The sequence below is a fragment of the Varroa jacobsoni genome, unplaced genomic scaffold (genome assembly GCF_002532875.2).
Source record: "Varroa jacobsoni isolate VJ856 unplaced genomic scaffold, vjacob_1.0 scaffold_606, whole genome shotgun sequence".
Lineage (NCBI taxonomy): Eukaryota > Metazoa > Arthropoda > Arachnida > Mesostigmata > Varroidae > Varroa > Varroa jacobsoni.
The window spans coordinates 39,239-58,978 of record NW_019213508.1 but is presented as its reverse complement, the minus strand read 5'-3'; the positions used below and the strand labels follow the sequence as shown (position 1 = coordinate 58,978).

The 19,740-nt window shown below is 40.4% G+C and overlaps 1 protein-coding gene and 1 long non-coding RNA gene across 8 annotated transcripts in view; one reads left to right on the top strand and one right to left on the bottom strand.

Moving 5' to 3' along the window:
• Positions 1 to 765: 765 nt before the first annotated feature.
• Positions 766 to 19,740, bottom strand: part of LOC111261878 (uncharacterized) — a 40,370-nt gene continuing 21,395 nt past the window's right edge. The window contains exons 1-3 of one of the 2 annotated variants that reach the window (XM_022835714.2): positions 18,714 to 19,234; positions 6,634 to 6,792; positions 766 to 3,790 (exon numbers count right to left, since the gene is read on the bottom strand). In XM_022835714.2, coding sequence (XP_022691449.1) covers positions 3,323 to 3,790; positions 6,634 to 6,792; positions 18,714 to 18,863 — 777 coding nt within the window. In that variant the 5' untranslated portion in view covers positions 18,864 to 19,234 and the 3' untranslated portion in view covers positions 766 to 3,322. Of the gene's footprint in view, positions 3,791 to 6,633; positions 6,793 to 18,713; positions 19,235 to 19,740 lie in introns of those variants that run through there. The other variant, XM_022835715.2, reaches the window with a different exon arrangement.
• Positions 3,067 to 18,778, top strand: LOC111261879 (uncharacterized). 6 transcript variants are annotated; one of them, XR_002681263.2, is made up of 5 exons: positions 3,067 to 3,154; positions 5,192 to 5,372; positions 5,811 to 5,986; positions 6,101 to 6,298; positions 17,545 to 17,814. It is a non-coding gene; the product is annotated as an uncharacterized LOC111261879 (long non-coding RNA). The 6 variants fall into 6 exon arrangements; XR_015311717.1 differs by lacking the exon at positions 17,545 to 17,814 and adding an exon at positions 18,680 to 18,778 and having other exon boundaries at positions 5,811 to 6,298; XR_015311719.1 differs by having other exon boundaries at positions 5,192 to 5,345; positions 5,811 to 6,298.

Sequence of the window (19,740 nt, the reverse complement as noted above, 5' to 3'; positions counted from 1 at the left end):
TTCGTCATTTTTTTTTCATTTTTACTCATCACCTTCGCCATTTCATGCTCACGCTTTTACTTTTCGCTGTGAACGCCGTCGAGTAGCGTCAAACGTATCTTGAGTATATTTAATGACTTCACGTGGCAGGTATTACTATTTAATTCATTATGTGCTATATGGTGTCGTTTATTATCTTGTTTTTACGGTTATATATCGGTAAAGTATTATCTTAGCCCTCTGTGTGTGTCTCTTCCGCCGTTCCTTACTTGCTTTCGAGACTTTTCAACTAATCGGAGTTGCGAGAATATCGCGTTCAATCTCTTTGGCCAATGTGAATTTGATGCCTTTAGTTTTCCTATGGAGTAAATCATAAACATTCAATATTCAAAACGCGGAAGTCGTACCGTGGCTCTACATGCGAGAATTCGATGATTTTGCAATTCGTTAGCTATTTTCAACCATTTCGTCATTGGTTGTTGCTAACTTTACGGGAAAAATACTTTAGTAAGTGAATGCAGATGAGGGGTGCCTGAGCACATTTCGCTGCACCAGCGCCGACCACTATCAGTCATTATCAAAGAATCGGAAACGTCTTCATCTGCAAGCCTCATCCTCTCGCCAAACATAATAGGAACGCCGAAGTCTATAGAACGATATCACTCTTCCCGTACTTGGACACGAACCACGTTCTACCATTCTCTATGTTTCTGTGTAGAAGAATTGTTTCGGTTGATATTCGGTAGTTCTCAATTACGTATCGCCTTACAAGAACTACAACTTACATTTACGTTTCTATGAAATCCGGTCAAGATACTATCATTTTATTTACATTACGTGGTTAGTTACTGACAAGCAATGACATCAGTTAAATCATTACAATTTAAATATCGGGGCATATCATTCGTGCCGTTAGAAAAACGAGCCCGACTGGCCCTCAGTGAATTCGTATAGCCGAAGGAAAGCCTACTCGTGATAGACACCACGAGTTTGCTTTTTCAGCTGTTGCAGAATGTCGGTAGCAAGTATGACATCATAATTATAAATATATGTATAGCACAAACGGCATGCACGGTTGAGGTTCGTGGATGGAGGTGTGTCGGTTCCATGACAGATCTGCGGTAGCAAAGCATTACTCCAAACTGATCTGTCCATTGATAGCTCTTGTATTACTCTCGGCTTGCTTAGTCATTCGCGGTTAAAGTAGAATAATTTATGAACTTGTCAACGAATTATACACGCGCATTGTATAGGAATAGGTCCGAGAGGTAAGTAAACTGTAGCCACGAGTTGTCGCTGGCATCACAGCTTAGGCGACATGGAAGAATCCTCTGTATTTTATTTCTGTGAGGTGTCGATCTTATCACAAAATGTATTAAATATATTAATAGTAAGTAGACATGGCGTCCTTCATTTAGAAGCGACCTACGTTAGACCTAGCCAATAATGAATTCTCGTACGAAGTGATTAAACGAGACTATTGAAGTAGCAGTGGTAGATCAAATCGTTAATTTTTTGGTCTGGTGCGATTCAACAACAAACACCGTAGATTAAGCCGGCCTTCGTCTGTGAGTTGTGCAGAGGACTCGAATTCACCCTGACGTTTTCCTCTATCGTATTTATGTAAATTTGCTGCATTTTGTCCGTCAGATACGAATCCAATATTATATAGCAAATAACAGTGTAATAGCATCGACTTAGTAAAGGCTGCTCGTGTATCTAAGTGATATGTTATATATTTGTCGTTTGTAGATTCTCAGTGAGGAAACGATCACCATACCAGGCGTATCAGATTCTCTATGGCAAAGTTATTATAAGATCTTCCTGATTCGTTTAGAAGATTCTGACACACTCTCACACAGAAAGCACCCCTAGGGCGTTTTAAAATATTAAACTAGGACTATCAAAGACATTTTTCAGTTTTTGACTTTAAATGGAAAACTATACAGCAAAGATTATATGACTTCATTCAAGCTTGTACTGAGGACAGACCCTTGGAACGGTAAGAGGTAGACAGTACATATTAAAGGTTTGGATGATACTTTGGTCCAGCTAAGAGGTGAGGCGATTATTATTCCGCATATATTAAAAGGAAGTACAGGCAGCGATATAATCAGCGGGAACATTTAGAGAATCAGTTGTTGTTGCTGAGAAACAGCATGGCATAAAAGTAATAAAATTTGAGGTACGATGGCACTGAAAAGGGATTCTAATGTGTTTTTCTTTCGTATATTGAACTATCCCGCGTTAGTGATTTCTATTATTTAAATTCATATATATATATATATATTCATTTAAAATTGTCATTGATAGGATGTTTTTTGCCCTCAGAGAGTTTGTTAATACATTTATCGAATGCAAATTTAGCCACTGGGCAAGAATAACCATCGTTAGAGTTCGTTTTGAAGCGGCGGAGTTACTACGTAGGATAACACGGCTTTCCTTAGAACAACGCCAATAGCCACATCGGCCTATAACCACCGATGGTGATACGGAGAAGCGTATAAAAGTGTGTTTCCCTTGTGTGTCTATTTGTATCAGAGTCTCTGAGTGTCAGTAATTCGTCACTGCCGAGCAACATTGACCTGGTATCAGGCTGGACTCTGTTAACGGGCGAGGCGGAAACTTCTTGTTCGTCTCGATCTAGTTAGCAGCAATAGTTCAATGAAAATGATCGGAGTAAAGTCAGTGAACATATAAGCTCTGACTAAACATTATCCAGCTTTCCAAAGTAAGCTCTTCTCGCGTGGCACTTAATTGCCTGCTTAGCTGGTAACGAGTGCTAGATACGAAATCCTAACGCAGATAAAATGACGAAACGCCTTGCTATGAATAAATGTAAGTTAAATATTTTTCTTGGCTTTTCGTTATTACGCCTCGCTGTTTATTGCGACACTTAATTACTATCTGTTGACAAGTCGGCATCTGATCCATTGCTTCCTCGTTCTTAGTCATTACTATCGACTTGCTGCCCGGTGACCATTTCAACACGTAAGGCCTGCACCACAGCGGCGTGCAGAATTACTATACATGCACACTGACACACGGAAGAAACGAAGACGTGCTAATTACAGCGTTGGGATTGTTGTTTCCAGTCGTTTTTGTTACCATTGCCGTAGTGCAAACTCCGCCTTTCTAACACATTTGCCTGTCGGTGTGATTGTTGTTGTGAAAAGTGAGAGTTTTTGATTTTTATCACTTAAATCTGATAGTAGTGTTCAGTGGTGGTCGATGATCACGCATCACCGTGATATTAATGCCTTCATGGCCATTATTCTGAGTGAGATCGATTATCAGCATTGCTAAGTGATGAGAAGAAGCCGTGTGGTTTCACGTCACACGCCTACACGTTGGCAATGGCGATCTGGTTGTCGGCAGTGTCTGTCTGCACAGATATGGAAGCATGACTGGGCCTATGTGGTGGCGGTGTCATAGCAAGCGCGACCGCAGCGCATGCGCAACTGCACGCCGAAGCCACACGCGAGCACGACGGCTGGTCGAGCATATGCAGTGCGTGCAAGCTGATTTGCGACGTCGATGGCGACGCCATTGAGCAAGCGCTGTGCACGCGCGAAGCGAGGGCCGAGCAGGCGGACGCTACGCCCGACGTCCCAACACCACTACCACTTCGGCCTACGCCGCTAGCGGTACAACTGACAGTGTGGCTTCCGGCACTATGTTGTGCCTGGCAGGCTTGTTGATTCTTCCAAGCGTCTTCCATAAGGCTCGCCGTCGTTTCGGCGTTACCTTCGTCGCACTCGGCTAAAGTGAGCTCGTAATAATACGATCCGACACACTTCATGCAGTATACCTGAAACCGGGCCATTCAACACAAAAACAATTACAAGTAATATAAATCAATGAGTTACGCTCAAGTTAAAGGTATATAGCATAGGTCCATGAGGATAATAACATAAACAGGACCATTTAGATATTGCGAAACCCATCTAAGCAATGGGAAAACCCAATTTTTTCTTATGAATATTGTATCGTATGCATACATGGGATCAAACAAACACAGCGACGAGAAATTATATGTACGTAAACGTAGCATAAGCTCTAATAACTCTGGTAATGTTCGGGCAAATAGCAACTCGGGAAGAGATCCCTCATAGAGCAGCAAAAGCTTCGCTTCATATCACGGGCGACGCTTCGGATCTATAAGCAAATCTATCAACAAGCTACCTAAACGGCTATTTTTTGTTCCTGTATGGCCACTCATTTGCCTATTCTTAATAATGAATGAAATCAGCCATGAAATGCTCATTTCTGATAGCATTATATGTGGCCTCAATCAGCGCTGAGTAAACATTTTCTTCCACCACCTTCCTTTATTTCCACTTCCCTTAAGTAAATTAGACGATAAGCTTAACTATATGAAGGTTAGAAATAATCTAATTAGCATACAGAAATTATTGCTCACTCCATAAGGCTGTCATTGTGCTCTAATGAACGGTGCTGAACAATAATGTTTGACACGAGGGATCTGTGCAGTTTTCCGTAATTCCATGATTATCTAGCCGTTCGTTACACATTTTGTGGCCCTTTATTTGCTATTTTTTTAATTTCACGATGATGAAATCTCAGCGTTCAGGTGAAACCAATATGCAGTGGGGTGGCCTTGGACAAGTACTAAGGTACCGCACTCGAAAGTATACTACTAAAATAGAGCAATTTCAACGAAGTCTTTTCAAAATGTAGTCAGCTTTTGTCACTGTCAATCGAGACGCGAGACGTTTGACTTGGATTATTCCTACAGGAAGCGTATGCTGCAATAGGCCCATTACCTTTTGTTAACGAACTTTATAAGAATAACGATAAAGTTTATTTATGTCTAGCTAGCAAAAGTACTATTTAAAATGATGACCACCCCTTACGGTAATTTAAGAGAGCATATCGTTTGCTCTGCCGCCTATTTTAAAGCCTTCGAATGTACACTGTGAAGTCATGATATAAATAACCTATAGAGTATGTAGCTAAACACGTATGTGAAAAGTTGTTTTCAATTTGGACGGATTACGTCGTAGTCTTCAGTCAAACATCTAAGTTAGCTTCTGTAGATGATACGGCACCTACAAAGTTTTTGGTATAGGCAAAGCTCTGCTTAACAACAAACACATCATGAAGGGTTTGTCGGTATAATATGAACAAGGATTGTTCTATGCATTCACTCCAGAAAAGATCCTAACAATGTTTTAAACCTCTGTCGCAGGCCGAGATCGAGATATGTGAACCCAGATACTACAAGAAAGATTTCTACGAAGGACAGCAATCTACACCAGGAATTCGATTGAACTTTGGAGCAGAGACATATTTTGAAGGATTCCGAAATTCTCGGCTCCGAAGCGGCTCGTTTTACGTAAAAAGTACTTGTCACCGATTGCGTCACCTAGGTCAGCTCTACTGGTCTATCTAATTGATTTCTCCCTTTCTAGAAGTGCCGTTCATTTCTGTATCGAAAACCTAGGTGGGTCAAAAATTGTTGTTAAGCCATTTTGATTCAGTTGAGTCCTTAAAATTTAAACCCTATTCAATGTATTCCGGTTTGTCTTATGGAAGTTCCCTTCGGATGTTTCGGGAACCGCACTAGCAATAATATAAATCGTCGGTTTCTAACAAAAAAAAGTCAACCTTGTTAGAGCTTCTTGTCCAAAAAAACATGTACGAAAAGACATTTGAACAATCGCTGACTTTCGCTCAAATTCCCAGAAACGATGAGTTACTTCTTAAGTGATAAGTGTGATAACTTATTCCGAGCCCAACTGTCCTCCGTTTATATATATATATATAATACTAGTGAGATGAATCTCGGGAATGTCTACATCTAACAGGACGCAACAGTAAGCAGCGAAATTCCGCAGTTTGTGACTAGGCGTGCGTGTTTGAGCTAAAGATCGTTATTCTTCCGCCGACGCCTGTTGTCCTGCTCTCTTGAGTTCGATGGCATCGAAGTACCCCAAGGAAGGAGATTCGTGTAACGGAGTAGCGGTGATAGCGGCAGCAAACGGTGAGGGGGTGCAGTGACGATCCTTATAGTAGTTGTGGTCGTTTTGCCCAAGCTAGCTTGATCAGACGATGAGTGAACAAGGAGTATGTAATTGACAAATGTTCTCTGCTCCAGATCCAGTTCCATTAGCTTGTTCTATGGTATGCTGCCTCCGGAGTGACGAGGAAGGACTGACAGCCAGCTCGTGCTCATTACTTCAGTCTGGTTCGGTTCAAATGGCGATCAACGACAGTCAGCAAAAACAGTCAACTTATTTTATAGCAGACGAACCGGACCTCAGCCTATCGCGCATCTAAGTCATCGAAATAGCAGGTAGTGATAATGATACGAATAACACGAAGCAAGGAATAAAGCAATAGCCGCAATGATGACAAATCGAAAGAGCTAAACAATGAAACTAGATGGGCCACTGGCAGATCAAGATCAATAATCCGACCTCTGGCAATGGGAAAGCTTTCGTTTGTCTGTGAAGGCATATAAATGTAGAACTATATATTTTCTTTTTTTTTCACTAACATACAAGGATATGCTAAGTAACAATTGTCCTTTTAAGACCTATACATTATGGTCAGATTTAAAGTCGTTTGTGACGAAATCAATTAAAAGTTAGATTTTGTACGGTGTAAACTAATATCAGCTAAACCTACCATCAAGAATACTGTCATCCACGAAGCCATAACCCCGACGAGAGCGTACGTTGAAGATGCGAAAACAGCAGCGATCACTTGAACTGAAGCAATAATAAACGTGAACAGCGTGTTCACGAATTGCCAGTAGAGCCATAGCAGTACTAGAGTTGAGCGTTCCTGTAGCAAAGAGAGAAAACAATTACCTCTTTGTAAAAGAGGACAATGAGAGGAGCCAAAAAGAAACACAAACACAGACACTTAAATCGAACAAAACATTCTCCTAAATATATGGACCAAATTGTTTCGCGGCTTTGGCCCTCTGCCTTTTTACCGTTGATTCAATTAAATTGATCGTTTGATGTGATATCTGGCGTACCATTCATACACTATAGACTCACATTTATCCCGTGGAAGTTACCTTGCTGGACTTAATCCACTACACTATACACATATATATATATGTGTGTGTGTGTGTGTGTGTGTGTGTGTGTTTCATAAATGCTACACGTATGCATAAAATATGTACATATTTATGTATGTGTAAAACTAAACACCGATATACGGCCTAGAACCAGCTGAAAAGTACTTGTCAACTTTCAGTTGACAGTCGTCTAAAGTCTTCTGTAATGAGGTCACGCAATTATTCACAAAATCATTGGGTTGTCTCTGAGACACCTGCTCTTCCTACACAACGTAAGAACTTTTCCTCGGCCTGCGTTCGGTGATACAAATGCTCCCACACTTCGACCTCTCCAGCCACCGTCAACTTCAGAAATGGCCACTTTAGTACTGACCCTTTACCCCCAAAGGCACTATTACAAATCTTCGTCCATCCTTGAATTGACTCCTCTTTCGGAACGCGACGCATAATGTAGCATATGTATAATTTCCTTTCCTTACCGCGGTGTTTGTTGTCCGTTCAACGTAAAGATTACCGTTCTTTAATCGTGATTTAAGATAGAACCTTAAATCACGTCCTATCTCGTCATTTGTATCCAGAAGCTTGTGACATTTTCAGCCGCGTACGATGTTTATCTCCGAGAAACTGAATAATGAGGAGCTAGCAGTCAATGTCATTGTGTTACCCTTTACGTAAATCAATTTCGTTTTGATTTTCAATTATCATGGTATATTTAAATGCATATGGCTGTCGTTCGTTTCGCTTCGTACATTTCGCTTTGACCTGCGACAACAAAAACCAAATTGTTCTGTCTGATATTTAGAATAGCGGTGATCTGACATTATGGCTTGTTTAGTGTCATAGAGATCGTGTTTTCTGTCAGATTCTATGGTGAGCTGCGCCTTTATGCTGCACCTAATCAACTCTGTAAGTACGGCCAATATGTCTATTTAAACTATTTAGTATTAGATACTAGGCTGTAGCACAATGTGCGTCCTTTGTTAATCGCTGACAAAAACTCAAACAAATCTATTATACCTACTGGGCATAGACCATTTAGATTGAATGTAAATTGTTCTATTGTAGATTATAATCTTTCTCTAATGATAAAATATCGTTTATCCTCGTTGTCGGCTGCCACTGAACGCACTGTCAGTAAGTCCACCATGAAGTCAGTGAAACCACTGGGTTAATTCCCGTACGGTAGTCGGAAAAGGCCTATGGACGAGTCCACACTATGAAGGTACATGGTATTCAGTCACCCATGAATTCTGCGAACGCAACACTTAAGATCGTTGATCGCAGCTAAAAGTGTACCACGTTGCGAGCCAATGACTGATTGGAAGTACCGAGAAGAAGAGACACTGCGTGCATGGTTATGCGTCTTGGCAGTTAGTACCGAAGCCATGTTAGGACCAATGAGGAGCGAGCAAGATGAAGCATCACACTTTTGAATCTGAACCTCTGACCAACTCAAGTCAGCTAGAAGTAGCAAGGCTTAAAGGTCACGCTTTCCGGTCTACCGCCCGTCAAGTTACTTACGATGATGATGAAGGACAAAAACATAGTAAATGGATGATTCCACCTTCTCAAAGGTCTCGCATTTGCCTTCTGGCACCACTCCCTCTGTTAAGGTTATTCGCGACGAGGGCAATTATTGAAAGCAATAAAAACCAACATGTGGCAAACAGATCCGACTATTTGATACTACAAGACAAATTAACAGACAGATTCTTTCGGTCATTTTGCCGGTTTCCCAACGCGAAGTCATGTGATAGTTTCACATGGGAATCTCGAGAATATATCGGCAAGATGGAAGTTTCGTATGAAATTGCATTATGTACTAACCGATACAACATAGACATGAGGACTTTAGCACGAATTCCCATGAAGCCGATTGGGAGGCGTTTGAAACCGGTTAATGTGGTGATATCATATTCGTATTCCTATATTCCGGTACTCGGCCTGTGCGTTTAGTCCGGGTCCGTTCACATGCTGCGAATTTTCTCCTTCAGGTCTTCCCATAAAAAATCGGTGAGCCTATGGCCTGGAATGTGCGACGTGTTTTACAGCGGTTTTACGGCTCCAAGACATGAGGTACAGCCCAGGCCACCTGGACGTAATAAGTGAGCGCAACACAAAGCTCTCATTATTTCCGCAGTTCTGACGGGTTATCGGTCTCGTTGAGTTGAATCTATTTCGAGCTTCTGCCTTGAACCCGTAGTGATTCTCAAGCAGCTAGGCCAAAAACCGTTCTTCGCACAAGTTCAACGGCAATAGTTTCGGATATGATTGGAAAGGACCAACGTGTTAGTGTATGTTGAGAAGTTGCACAATGATAACTTCTCGGGAGAGTGGCGATAACCTCTCGCCAAAAACCGTTCTTTGTAGAAATTCGAAAGCAGTAATTTCGGTTACGATAAGAAAGGGACAACGTTGTTCTTATAAGGTTACTCTCGAATATCTATCTACCTAAGCTCAATGCTGGCTGGACCATAGAAAGCGAAGCTGTTGCCTACCGGACACATTACTGAATCCAAATGCACATGGTAGTATGCGTTTGCTTATTGATAGAGGCAGTAGATTGCAGAAGCTTGTTATAAACGGATTGATGCGAGCTTTTTCTGTTGTTGATCAATGATTTGCTTGTAGTTTTTGTCAATGGAAAATAATGGATATCAGTTCTGTATTTTTTGTATAAATATGCACGGATATACGCTTCTCTACTTAAATGAACGTGTATTCTCAAAAGGATAGGGCAGAAAGAACGAGTATGATCACCAATGCGCATACAAGTATAGTACAATGAGTATATACGTGCAATTGGTTGGCCCGGTAGACCTGTCCTATCTAAATATAGCTTGGTGGCATCTTTTGTACTACCACACGACAACTACGATGGAAGCTTTTTTACGATATTAATGATTACCGCATCGTCCAATAATTTTTCGCCATCTATCAAGCGACTAAATTTTAAAATTGTAGAATTTTTCTCTTTCTGCATGTTGATATACTCATTTCAGTGGGTTGTTACAATTGATTTCCGATACACGTAACATACGGATGTTTCGCCAGTATCGTGATGTTAGACAATTCTATACCATTGCATCAAAAACTTACGAAACTGATGAACTTCTTTACTTATACGATTCATCGAAAACCTACTCATGCGTGTGCAACATATGTACATATTCTCCTTGAGAGCCGAGCTAAAAATTATTAACGTCATCATCGTTATCCGTCATAAACGGCACTCCACAACGGAACGGAAACTGGGGTCAGACTACTGACTACTTTATTTCCTTTCGAGTTAATTGAAGCAAAAGATTCTGGCAAAATTTAAATTTTACCTTTGATGAAAGCTCTATAGCTACAGCGGAGTTGCTCGAACGCTCACAGAATCATAACCGATTATGACTAGGATACAATAGCATGAATAACTCAAATATATGGGTAGAAATTTGAAATTTTCATTCAGAGAAAAAGTTTTTTTATCTCATTTCTGATAATAGAGTGGGCGCTTCGTTAACGTTACTTTTTGATAGGTCCATAGAATTCATCCTGAATAAAATAAGCATTAGCAAGTTGATTATTTCAAAATGTGAAGTTTTCACTTCGTCATGTAAACAATGTAACATGTTTTTCATATAAAATTGTTTTCCTTCGCCTAACTTTAAGTTAAACGATCTGAACGAGTAACTTATATGTTCCAGTACTGCAAGCTTGAAAATCTATGATATAATGAGTGAGCATGTAGCAGAATATAATCACAATTCCTAGGATGGAGCAATTAAAGCGCGATCCTTCGCGCAAATGACTATTATAAAAGGTCCGTTATATTTTTTAAGGGGACGTTGTTTATAGGTATATTCAGTTACACCTGTCGTACGGTATGAATCATTTAGATGTTAGATACAAATATCGTAATACGCGGTACGCAACGTGTTTAAATTTAAGGACGCCTGGCGATGTACTAAACACTTCATTTTGTGTTGGGATCGAACCGCCTGAAGCGATGCTTACTGATTTCAGTGGTAACTGCAAAACGCACAAAAAAAGGAATAAATATCTGTAGTAGGCCGTTGCCCGGCACGCTGACCGTAGGCTGTGCATTCGTAGGAGATGCGATGCTTACGATATTACTGAGGTTACTTCTTCTAGAGCTATTAGAACCCTGCGCTCGATTTTCGTTACGTCAGCGCAAAAATAAATACGTCTATATACAGTCGACACAGTCTGTACAAACGAGTAGCGTGAACATATAAACTGATAATTTATTTTTTCGGCAAATCCAAGACTCTGCTTCTATCGTATATGCACGGTGCTAGATGCGCCTTTAACTTTGTATGTCCGCACTCCATGAAGCATTGCTCCTAGCTGCTGGTTTCTGGCATGAGCCGATGTACATGCTTTTGTGCGTGCTTTTTAACCTAGGCCACTACCTGTCTGTGATTCAGTAAACGAAGGGATGGCAATCGCAGCATCAAGAGGACGAGTAAAATCGGTACCTACAAAGGCGTAGAAGTGAATGCTGATGGCTAAAATAAGCACTCAGGTAGATGTGCGAAGATCATGGAAGAGTTGAAGAGGTTACAAATGTTTGGAGATGACGATACTCTTACGATAATCAACAATCAGATAATGTTGTTCTATCAAGTGTCTAATTTTATTTATGTAAATCTTATGCTTGTGAACATGGTTAAGTAGCATCGCTTACGTTACTTTTACGTTATAGAGTCGCACAAGTGTTCAAGATTCTTCTAGTTCTTCAATAATAGAATAAGGCTTCAAGAGACCAATATCAGAGAGGCAATTCGTTCATCATTCAAAGGTGTTGCTTGATATTCTAGCTTCACAGCGTACTCGCTTCGCCAAAAAAGCTTCATGTTTCATTCTTTCAAGAATATTTAGCATTTTAAAGGGCCTTGAGATCAGCTGTGAATAGATTTTTGGATTCGACGTTATTCTTTGCCCGTCTGCTATTTCAGATTTTTTTTTTAATTTTTTCCGCAGCTGTTGTCAGTAAATCCGCGAGGAAAAATTCCGATAATTTTTAATAAGCGGTAAAGGTGTCAAGATCTGTGTGATTCGCGATATTCATGTATCGTAGAATAATCTTATCTCATCAAAGCTGAGATGGGAACTGTATGGAAACTGTTTGTCTGTACGGAAAGACATAGTTCTATTATTTATGTTTTAACCAGATTTGTGCTCAGTTGCGTGAACAAATCAACAAGATTATAACTCGTACAACACGTACACCCGTCTGAGATAGTTCGGAGCCCAAACAAGGAATCAGATACTACAGAAGCTCGGATCGTTGAAGGGAGCGAATCTGCGCCTTATCTAAACGTGCCGATTTCGTTACGCTGTCGGATGTATGCTGTTATTGAAGCGAAAAATAAACGGGAAAGCATCGCAAATATTGTAATAACCTTCAAATATTCCCAAAGCATTCACTATTACCATAGCTTTATACTTCTTAAGACTCTGTCACGCAGATATCACTTCTTCCCATAGAGACCGCATCTTTGTCATCGGTAGGCAAGAATGGATGCATGACACAGCTAGCAAAAGTAGCTAGTACTATAGGATACGAAACGGTGCTCTTCTGCGTTGTGTTTCCAATTACACTATTGTCAGGTGGTATTTTGGTGGCCTATCGAGGCAGGCTCGGACAACGCAGGCGTCGAGGCCACCAACGATTCGATCGGTCAGAGAGAGAGAGCGAGAGACATACACTAGGGAAACAGAAATGTGGTACAGGCGTATAACTGCCTAAGGCAGGGGGTCCGTTGGCGGTGACGTGCACGTAACCAGACGGGCACGTAGCAGTCATGCAGTTCGCCCACATTTTTGAATGTATTTACTACCGTTCGCCTGTTCCGCTTGCTTGGTTAGACAGCCAACTGACTTCTGAAATAGATATCAACTACACGTTGTACATCAAAAGTGTACGTGATAGTTACACAAGACAAACACACAAGAATGATACACGGGGGCTGTTTTCACTTGATATTTCTGCTCGTGTCGTGCATATATAGTCTGGGTTTTTCACAGTGAAAACGCAGGAAAGTGAAGGCGAGAAAGGGTACGAAAAAGTGTTATACAACAAAGCGCCAAACTACACCACGAAAATAGTATGGGAATACTAACTGGCTGGCAATTATGTACGCATGTATGTATTTGCCAAAACGTGTGTTAGGACGATCAAACACGAATACAGCACGGATGGATGCCCTTAAGGGCTCATTAGAACGAGCGCGAATCTCCGAGGGCATTTATCCGTTTTGCTCTTTCTATGAGCGTCGATAATGTAGCAGACAAAATGCTACTGACGCACGAAACGCTTAGTAATTATATGATTTACTACTTTGTCCATGTTTTCTAAAGTACTACGTAATTGGTTCCCTCTATCAGAGAGCCAATGTTATGCGGCCTCAGGTATGACATTGGCAGATGCATCAATTGTTATGCAAACGCGTGTTTTTGTAGTTAGGCGTAGTTTCAATGATATCTTTCATTGCTCGTTGTCATATCGATATGTTACTATCAATCCAAGTCGACTAAGACCTTAGCCACGTAAATGATTACCATGTATACATTGAACAGAGTTACTATGTTATTTCAAGCATGTTTACAATTTCTATACGAGTTAAGTTATTATGATCCTGGGTTCGTATTTGTGAAGGGCACTATGTTAGAAACAGAACCATAGGTCGTTGCCCGAAGGTATTTTGTTGATCTCCTGTTGTCTTATGATACTTATGCAGTTTTCCGCATATCCATTCGTACTCGTCATTGTTGTATGTCTCGTGGTTACTCTTTTATCAGTGCCAGCGAGTGTCTGCGTGTTGACCTCTACCTACTGTGCTGTTATTTGCATTAGTAACGCAACGTAATGAACTTATGCGTCCTAAACGACGTATCCTTCATAGCAAGCCAATTCATAGAAAAATTACTTATTATGCTCCTTTGAACCTTATTTGCCACGAATGTCGTTTCTTCACGTCTGTTTATGATGTTTTCGCATTCTCCCGATGTGTCTAGACTGACTGCCGGACATAGCTGTTGGTAGGCTATGCTTCGAAATGAACGAGCGGTTTATCGGATTAGGAGTTGGTCTTTTTCGGTAACGAATCAGTTACTTGAGATTTTTTGCGACTGTACAGTTCTTTGTTTAGTTGATCTGGCGGAAAACGCAGCATCTAGCGGCTCTTTTCTATGCCCAAGTTACTTACCCCGCGGCGTTATTTCTTTGAATTGGAAACTCAGTCCCTCGCACTGAAAGCCTCTATCGTATATTGATTGTCATTACTGTCTTGTTTTTCGATGTATCGTTCATCTACAAAGTTATGTGCCGAGTAATTTTTGCTGTTTACTGCCGCTTACGCCTCCTTGCGGACTTGTTACCCGGCTCGAGTCCTACTTCCTGCAAACGATTAGTAATCAGGAAACCTAACGCAAAGTTCACCTCGTTGCGGGAGTAGTATTTTCTAGTCGAGTTTCTCGTTCGTATGTGAGCTCTATTTTTCATCAATATTGCTACTTGTATAATATGATACAATATTTATGTTGGTGTAATTTATTTTTGCCAACAATAACCATTATTAGAGCAATATTTGCGAAATATCTTCAACGCTGTGAGTTGACTTCGTCCACATGAATGCTTACGTAAAGCCACTGTGGCAAAAAGGTCGACACGTCATCGTTGTACGTGCTTCCTATGTGGATTTCCGATCTGAGCCTATTTACAAGTTGCCGTTGGGTGTCGACTGCTGGGCGTTTGAGTATCACGATATGTCATTTACTTAGTTCAAATGCAATAGTTATCACTGTAGTTTCGTACTCGTCATTTTCCTATTTATTTTGCTGTAAGCGCTCTGTTAGACCCTTAACGATGTCCTGCTATCCGATTTGCGTACTGTTGATCTTTGATTTCTCTTCCCATTCGCTCTCTCGATCAACTAACTACTATGTTAATGAATGTTTAATTTAAAATTGTCGTGCACCCTTTCCAAACATACATCTCCTTAAATTTACATTGAGCGGTCGAGAGATTCCGAAAATGTCGAAGTCTAGGTGATCGTCACCTTGACAATATATCGGGAAAATATGAATAAATTACACTGTAGTTTAGGTCATCGGCGGCTTTTTTGGAAAACTGGGTTCAATAAAATGACCAAACACTAAACATTTATCCATTTATGCCGTGTGAAATAAGCAACGTGGCACGTACAATTTAATAGGAAATTGCAGTGGAATAGATTGCAGGCACGACGCATGTAGCTATATCAGGCGACTGTTTCAAACTGCTATATGGAGCTCAGTCGAAATATCATTGTCTCGCTACGTGCTTCAACCTTGATTACGAAGTTCATCATCTGATGAAGCGCTTTACCGTCCTTCGTTAAATCCTAGGTGGTACCTATTGGGATGGATTCGGTTGAACGGTTAAGTCTGCTTGCACTCTCCTTGGTTCGATCACTTTAAAACTTGTAGAAGAAAAAAGTCGTAGGCACTATTTTGAAAAATTAGATTAAATTAAGTGACTCAATATTATATTCATATCGAATAGTGGGCATATATGTGTTAACTTCAGTGTCTCTATACATCATCATATATGAAAGCGTCTTTTCGAAGTTCAGCTGAAGCTCGACATTTTGATTGTTGTCACGCCAACTTGGTACTGTTACAGATGTCTAAAGATATTTTCAGATTTGGGTACTACTTTGCGTTGAACTAGCCCAAAGCACCTTAGCACTGTCCACATGCATTTTCAATAGCGACTGCCGTTGTTGTTGTTGTTATTGTTTTGTTGACAATCAATTGTTTTAACCGATGCCGATCTAATTAGGCTATAACAAGAATTTGAAATTAGGACGTGCGAGATAATACTGATCGCTAATTTTTTTCCTATTCCTCAACTGAAAATATTATTTTTTGCCAACTCCGGCTCGAAGAGACGTTTGTATGTGAGTATGATGTCTTGAAGCATGCCTTCGACTAAGTATAATTTAAATCTACGCGAAGAGTATGTAGTGCTGATTCCGACTCGTTGGCAATTGCGTAATTCCATATACAATAAAACTCAACGGTTTAATTTTTTTCTACGTTCTGCCGTCTGTCAGTATGTGAAGGTGTACTAGAATGACTCTTATTTCAACACTCAAGCGCGTAGGTTTGCTACCAAGTGACGCAGGCTGCATTTGGCAGGCAGTACAACTCTTCTGGCTGTGACCATGACCAGGAGTTTTTCTAGGTCCGCGCTTTTTTAGCACGGAATTGCTTTTTATGACCATTCACAAAAGAAAAGTAGAATCCTTGTTGTCATTTTCGATATGCTGTACATAATATGTGTATACAATGCGGGAGCAGCTGATGTTATGTTGGGGAAACTATTTTCCAGCGTAATACGTTGTCTGTAATAGATTGCTATTTCGTAATGTAATAATTTTTAAGTTTTTAATGGAGATGCACCTGAGTTCAGTTTCTAGGTTTTAGATAACGTTATGTTCCTGAATGTTTACTCTATCCTATAGTTTGACACCCTCTTGTAGCAAAAACGTGGCTACGACAAAGATTTCATTCGACCTATAAATTTTTAGGTAGATAACGCAAATGATTTGTCCGGTCGGCTATAAAAAGCCGATGATCGTAAGTTCAAGCTTTATGTAATCATACATGTTTTTTTTTTAAATTGCATGCTGTAAAGCATAACAAATGTACCTGTAAATCGTGACAATCGTTGGGAAGGTGGGGCTGTATTAACCAAAACGAAAAGAGGTTAAAGTCATCGTTAAAAAGGATCATTGCCACCGAAATGTAAAAGGCTCAGCTATTGAGTAGTCTAAACGGGATCACTACAATTTACCCACGTTTCGGAAAGCATTGCTCAAAGACGTCAGGGCTAAACGATAGGGGGCCATTAATGATTTCGTGCGCGGGGGCCAGTCATTTGCTAAAGTTGAAAAACGATCTCCTTCCTGCTTGAAAGAGCTGTGACTATGGATAAAGAAGATAATGCGTCACAACTGGCCTCTATCAAGACGTACAGTGAAAGATCATAGTTAGATCCTCGTGAAGTTCTGCTGCGGAACGCGAACTCGGGTTTTAGATGGCTCAGGTGCAGGCACTTTGAAAGGTTTTGACATGAAATAAAACAGTATCAGTGTCGACGCCGCTCTTCAGCAACAACCTAACCGCAATTATTTAGGTTACGTAGAATTCTGAAGAATACGAATAATCATCCATAGTGAATTGTGATCTCTGACTACGATCGTCCGCCAGGTGATGCGTACGTCAACAATGTTATTCTGTCTGAACGATGCATTATGTCAATAAGGCCGTCAGGATTTCTTTCACAAGTGATCATACATGACACATTGTGCTCCGACCAGCTCAATTTGACACACATACTGATAGACTTATTTCTATTGCCGTAAGTTAAATAATCATAATAATAAATTGTTATTTCAGTATCCATGTAAAATCAGTACTTATCGTCTTCGGTTTCATGTGTACTCGAGACAATGGCTTGCATGGCCTCATCCCATCCCATCCCATCCCATCCGATCCCGACACGGTCTTCTGGGTGATCATGTAGCATGCTATGACTTTATTCATGTAACAATTGTACATTGTTCGATGTAATAACTTTCATAAGACGTTGCTTATTTCCTGTTTGCCTTTGAACATATAGCTTTGGGATACTACGTGTCAATCATTTAATAAAAATTCTTTAATGCATAGAAATGCGGCCCATGTATTATTTGCTTAATTCTTAGTTACTTTATATAACGAAGAGGATATTTTCAGTTTCTGGAGATTGTAGGTGTCTCAAGACATACTAGCGTACAGCATCAAGAACACATCAGTCACTTGAAGTCCAAATGACATTGGCCTGCAGTTTTTGTGTGTTTTTTCATATAGAATATGTGATTTACTAGTCGCATGCGCGTTATAACCTAATAGGCGGTTTTTTACTACAAGTAGCCTATTGTCCTGATTCTATTTTAATGCATAGGTCGATATGACGAACAGGATTAACAGCCGTTGTTCGCTTTCCGCTGTTCTTTTTTTTTTTGTCTAAATAACACATAGAGGCAATATTTATGTTAGCTAGGTCATCCAAGTTCAACCAAGTTTTTGTCGATATTCTGGCTTTCTAAGCTCCTGCACAATTCTATCGTGTACTTGGAAAAAGTTGTGCGCAACAGTTGCCATTTGCTTTTGTTCTAAAACTGCAATTTGTTAAATATTTATTGCTCCACTTTACCGTCGGAGCAATAATCCTGAGGTTTAAACATTTCCATAAAAAGGTCACAAGCTCAAATTGGGACAGTGCTTTGAGAAAGTCAAAGTATAGGATTTAACGAGATACATTGTCGCGTTTTAACTTGAGAGAAGACGTACTTTTCACTGACGTGGTTCGCCGAACCTTCTCAGCCAGTTTCGAGTCCCATAGAAGACCCTACCAGTCTGTCCTGAGACGGTACAAAAATACAAATTATACTCGTCTTCGGTCATTACGTATAATGTCCAATATCTGCATGCTAGAATTATTGTGTAAAATATATATATATATATATATATATATAGAGGATATATATATATATGGATCCTACTGAACGTAAATGGGTCATGACTACCTTTTGTTAACAGTTTTCAGGCAATTCATGAGCTATTTGGTAGCTACCTTTTCGCGTTGTGCAGCATCACAAGTCAATAACCGACGAAACCTGGACGGTCGGCATCCTCCAGGTCTAAACAGCCACTGTGAAGCTTGGAAAACGATGCGCCTAACAGCCCTCTTTGACAAAGAGCTTCCCCCATACACGGGACACATCTAACACAGACATATGGCGAAAGAGTTTTTTCAACAAAAAAAATCTTGAATGTCATCATCATTAGGACCGTACTTCGACTAAATCTAGCTTTTCTCCGCAACTCATACACAACACAGGCTGATGGACAAGGCTATAGGCCGTTGGATAATCTGCTGCATAACACCCGATAGAGAGGATTAAAAGGAGAGAGAAGATTTGAAAAAGCCTGTCAGGATTATGCTGTTCAGCCCAGTGGATGCAGTCCCATGTATTAGATAAGCAGCCATTACTCGTCAACTATATTTATATTTTCTACGGCGATAGATTATTTTTATGTTTTACCGTAGCAATTTTACGCGTTTCGCTGATCCTGTGGAAGTGATTGGGCTTAATGATACGCAAGATTTCGAATAAAGAAGAAAAAAAGCACCTCTTGTCGTTCTACGATGTAAGTGTCTCTAGCCACTCGAATAACTTATGTAGTGCATCGATCTACCGAGGGTTTGAATACTAAGAGCAGCCATTGCGCCCTTTTTCCTGCTCTGTTTTGGAGAAATATCGCGTAATTCGTTGTCAGAAGTACGTGCATGCATACGTATCTGAACAGCAGCAGACCTGAGTGACGGAAGGCAAACTAAGTTAAAATGAAATGGAAGTGTAGATGTCACCCGAGCAGATGCAGACTTTGTCTTTCGCTGTTTGTCGCTGAATTTTCGATTCCGTTTCATTAGTTTGTAATTGTAGGACGAAGTAGGAGTATGTATAAGGAAAGTTCGTACTACAAGATATTTCGTCAGGGTTCAGAATTTGATAAGGCGAAAGGGCGTGGTCAAGAGTCATGGCACAGTGTCCGCCTAGAGATTTTAAGCGCCATGTCACCAAACTGAATACAGTTTC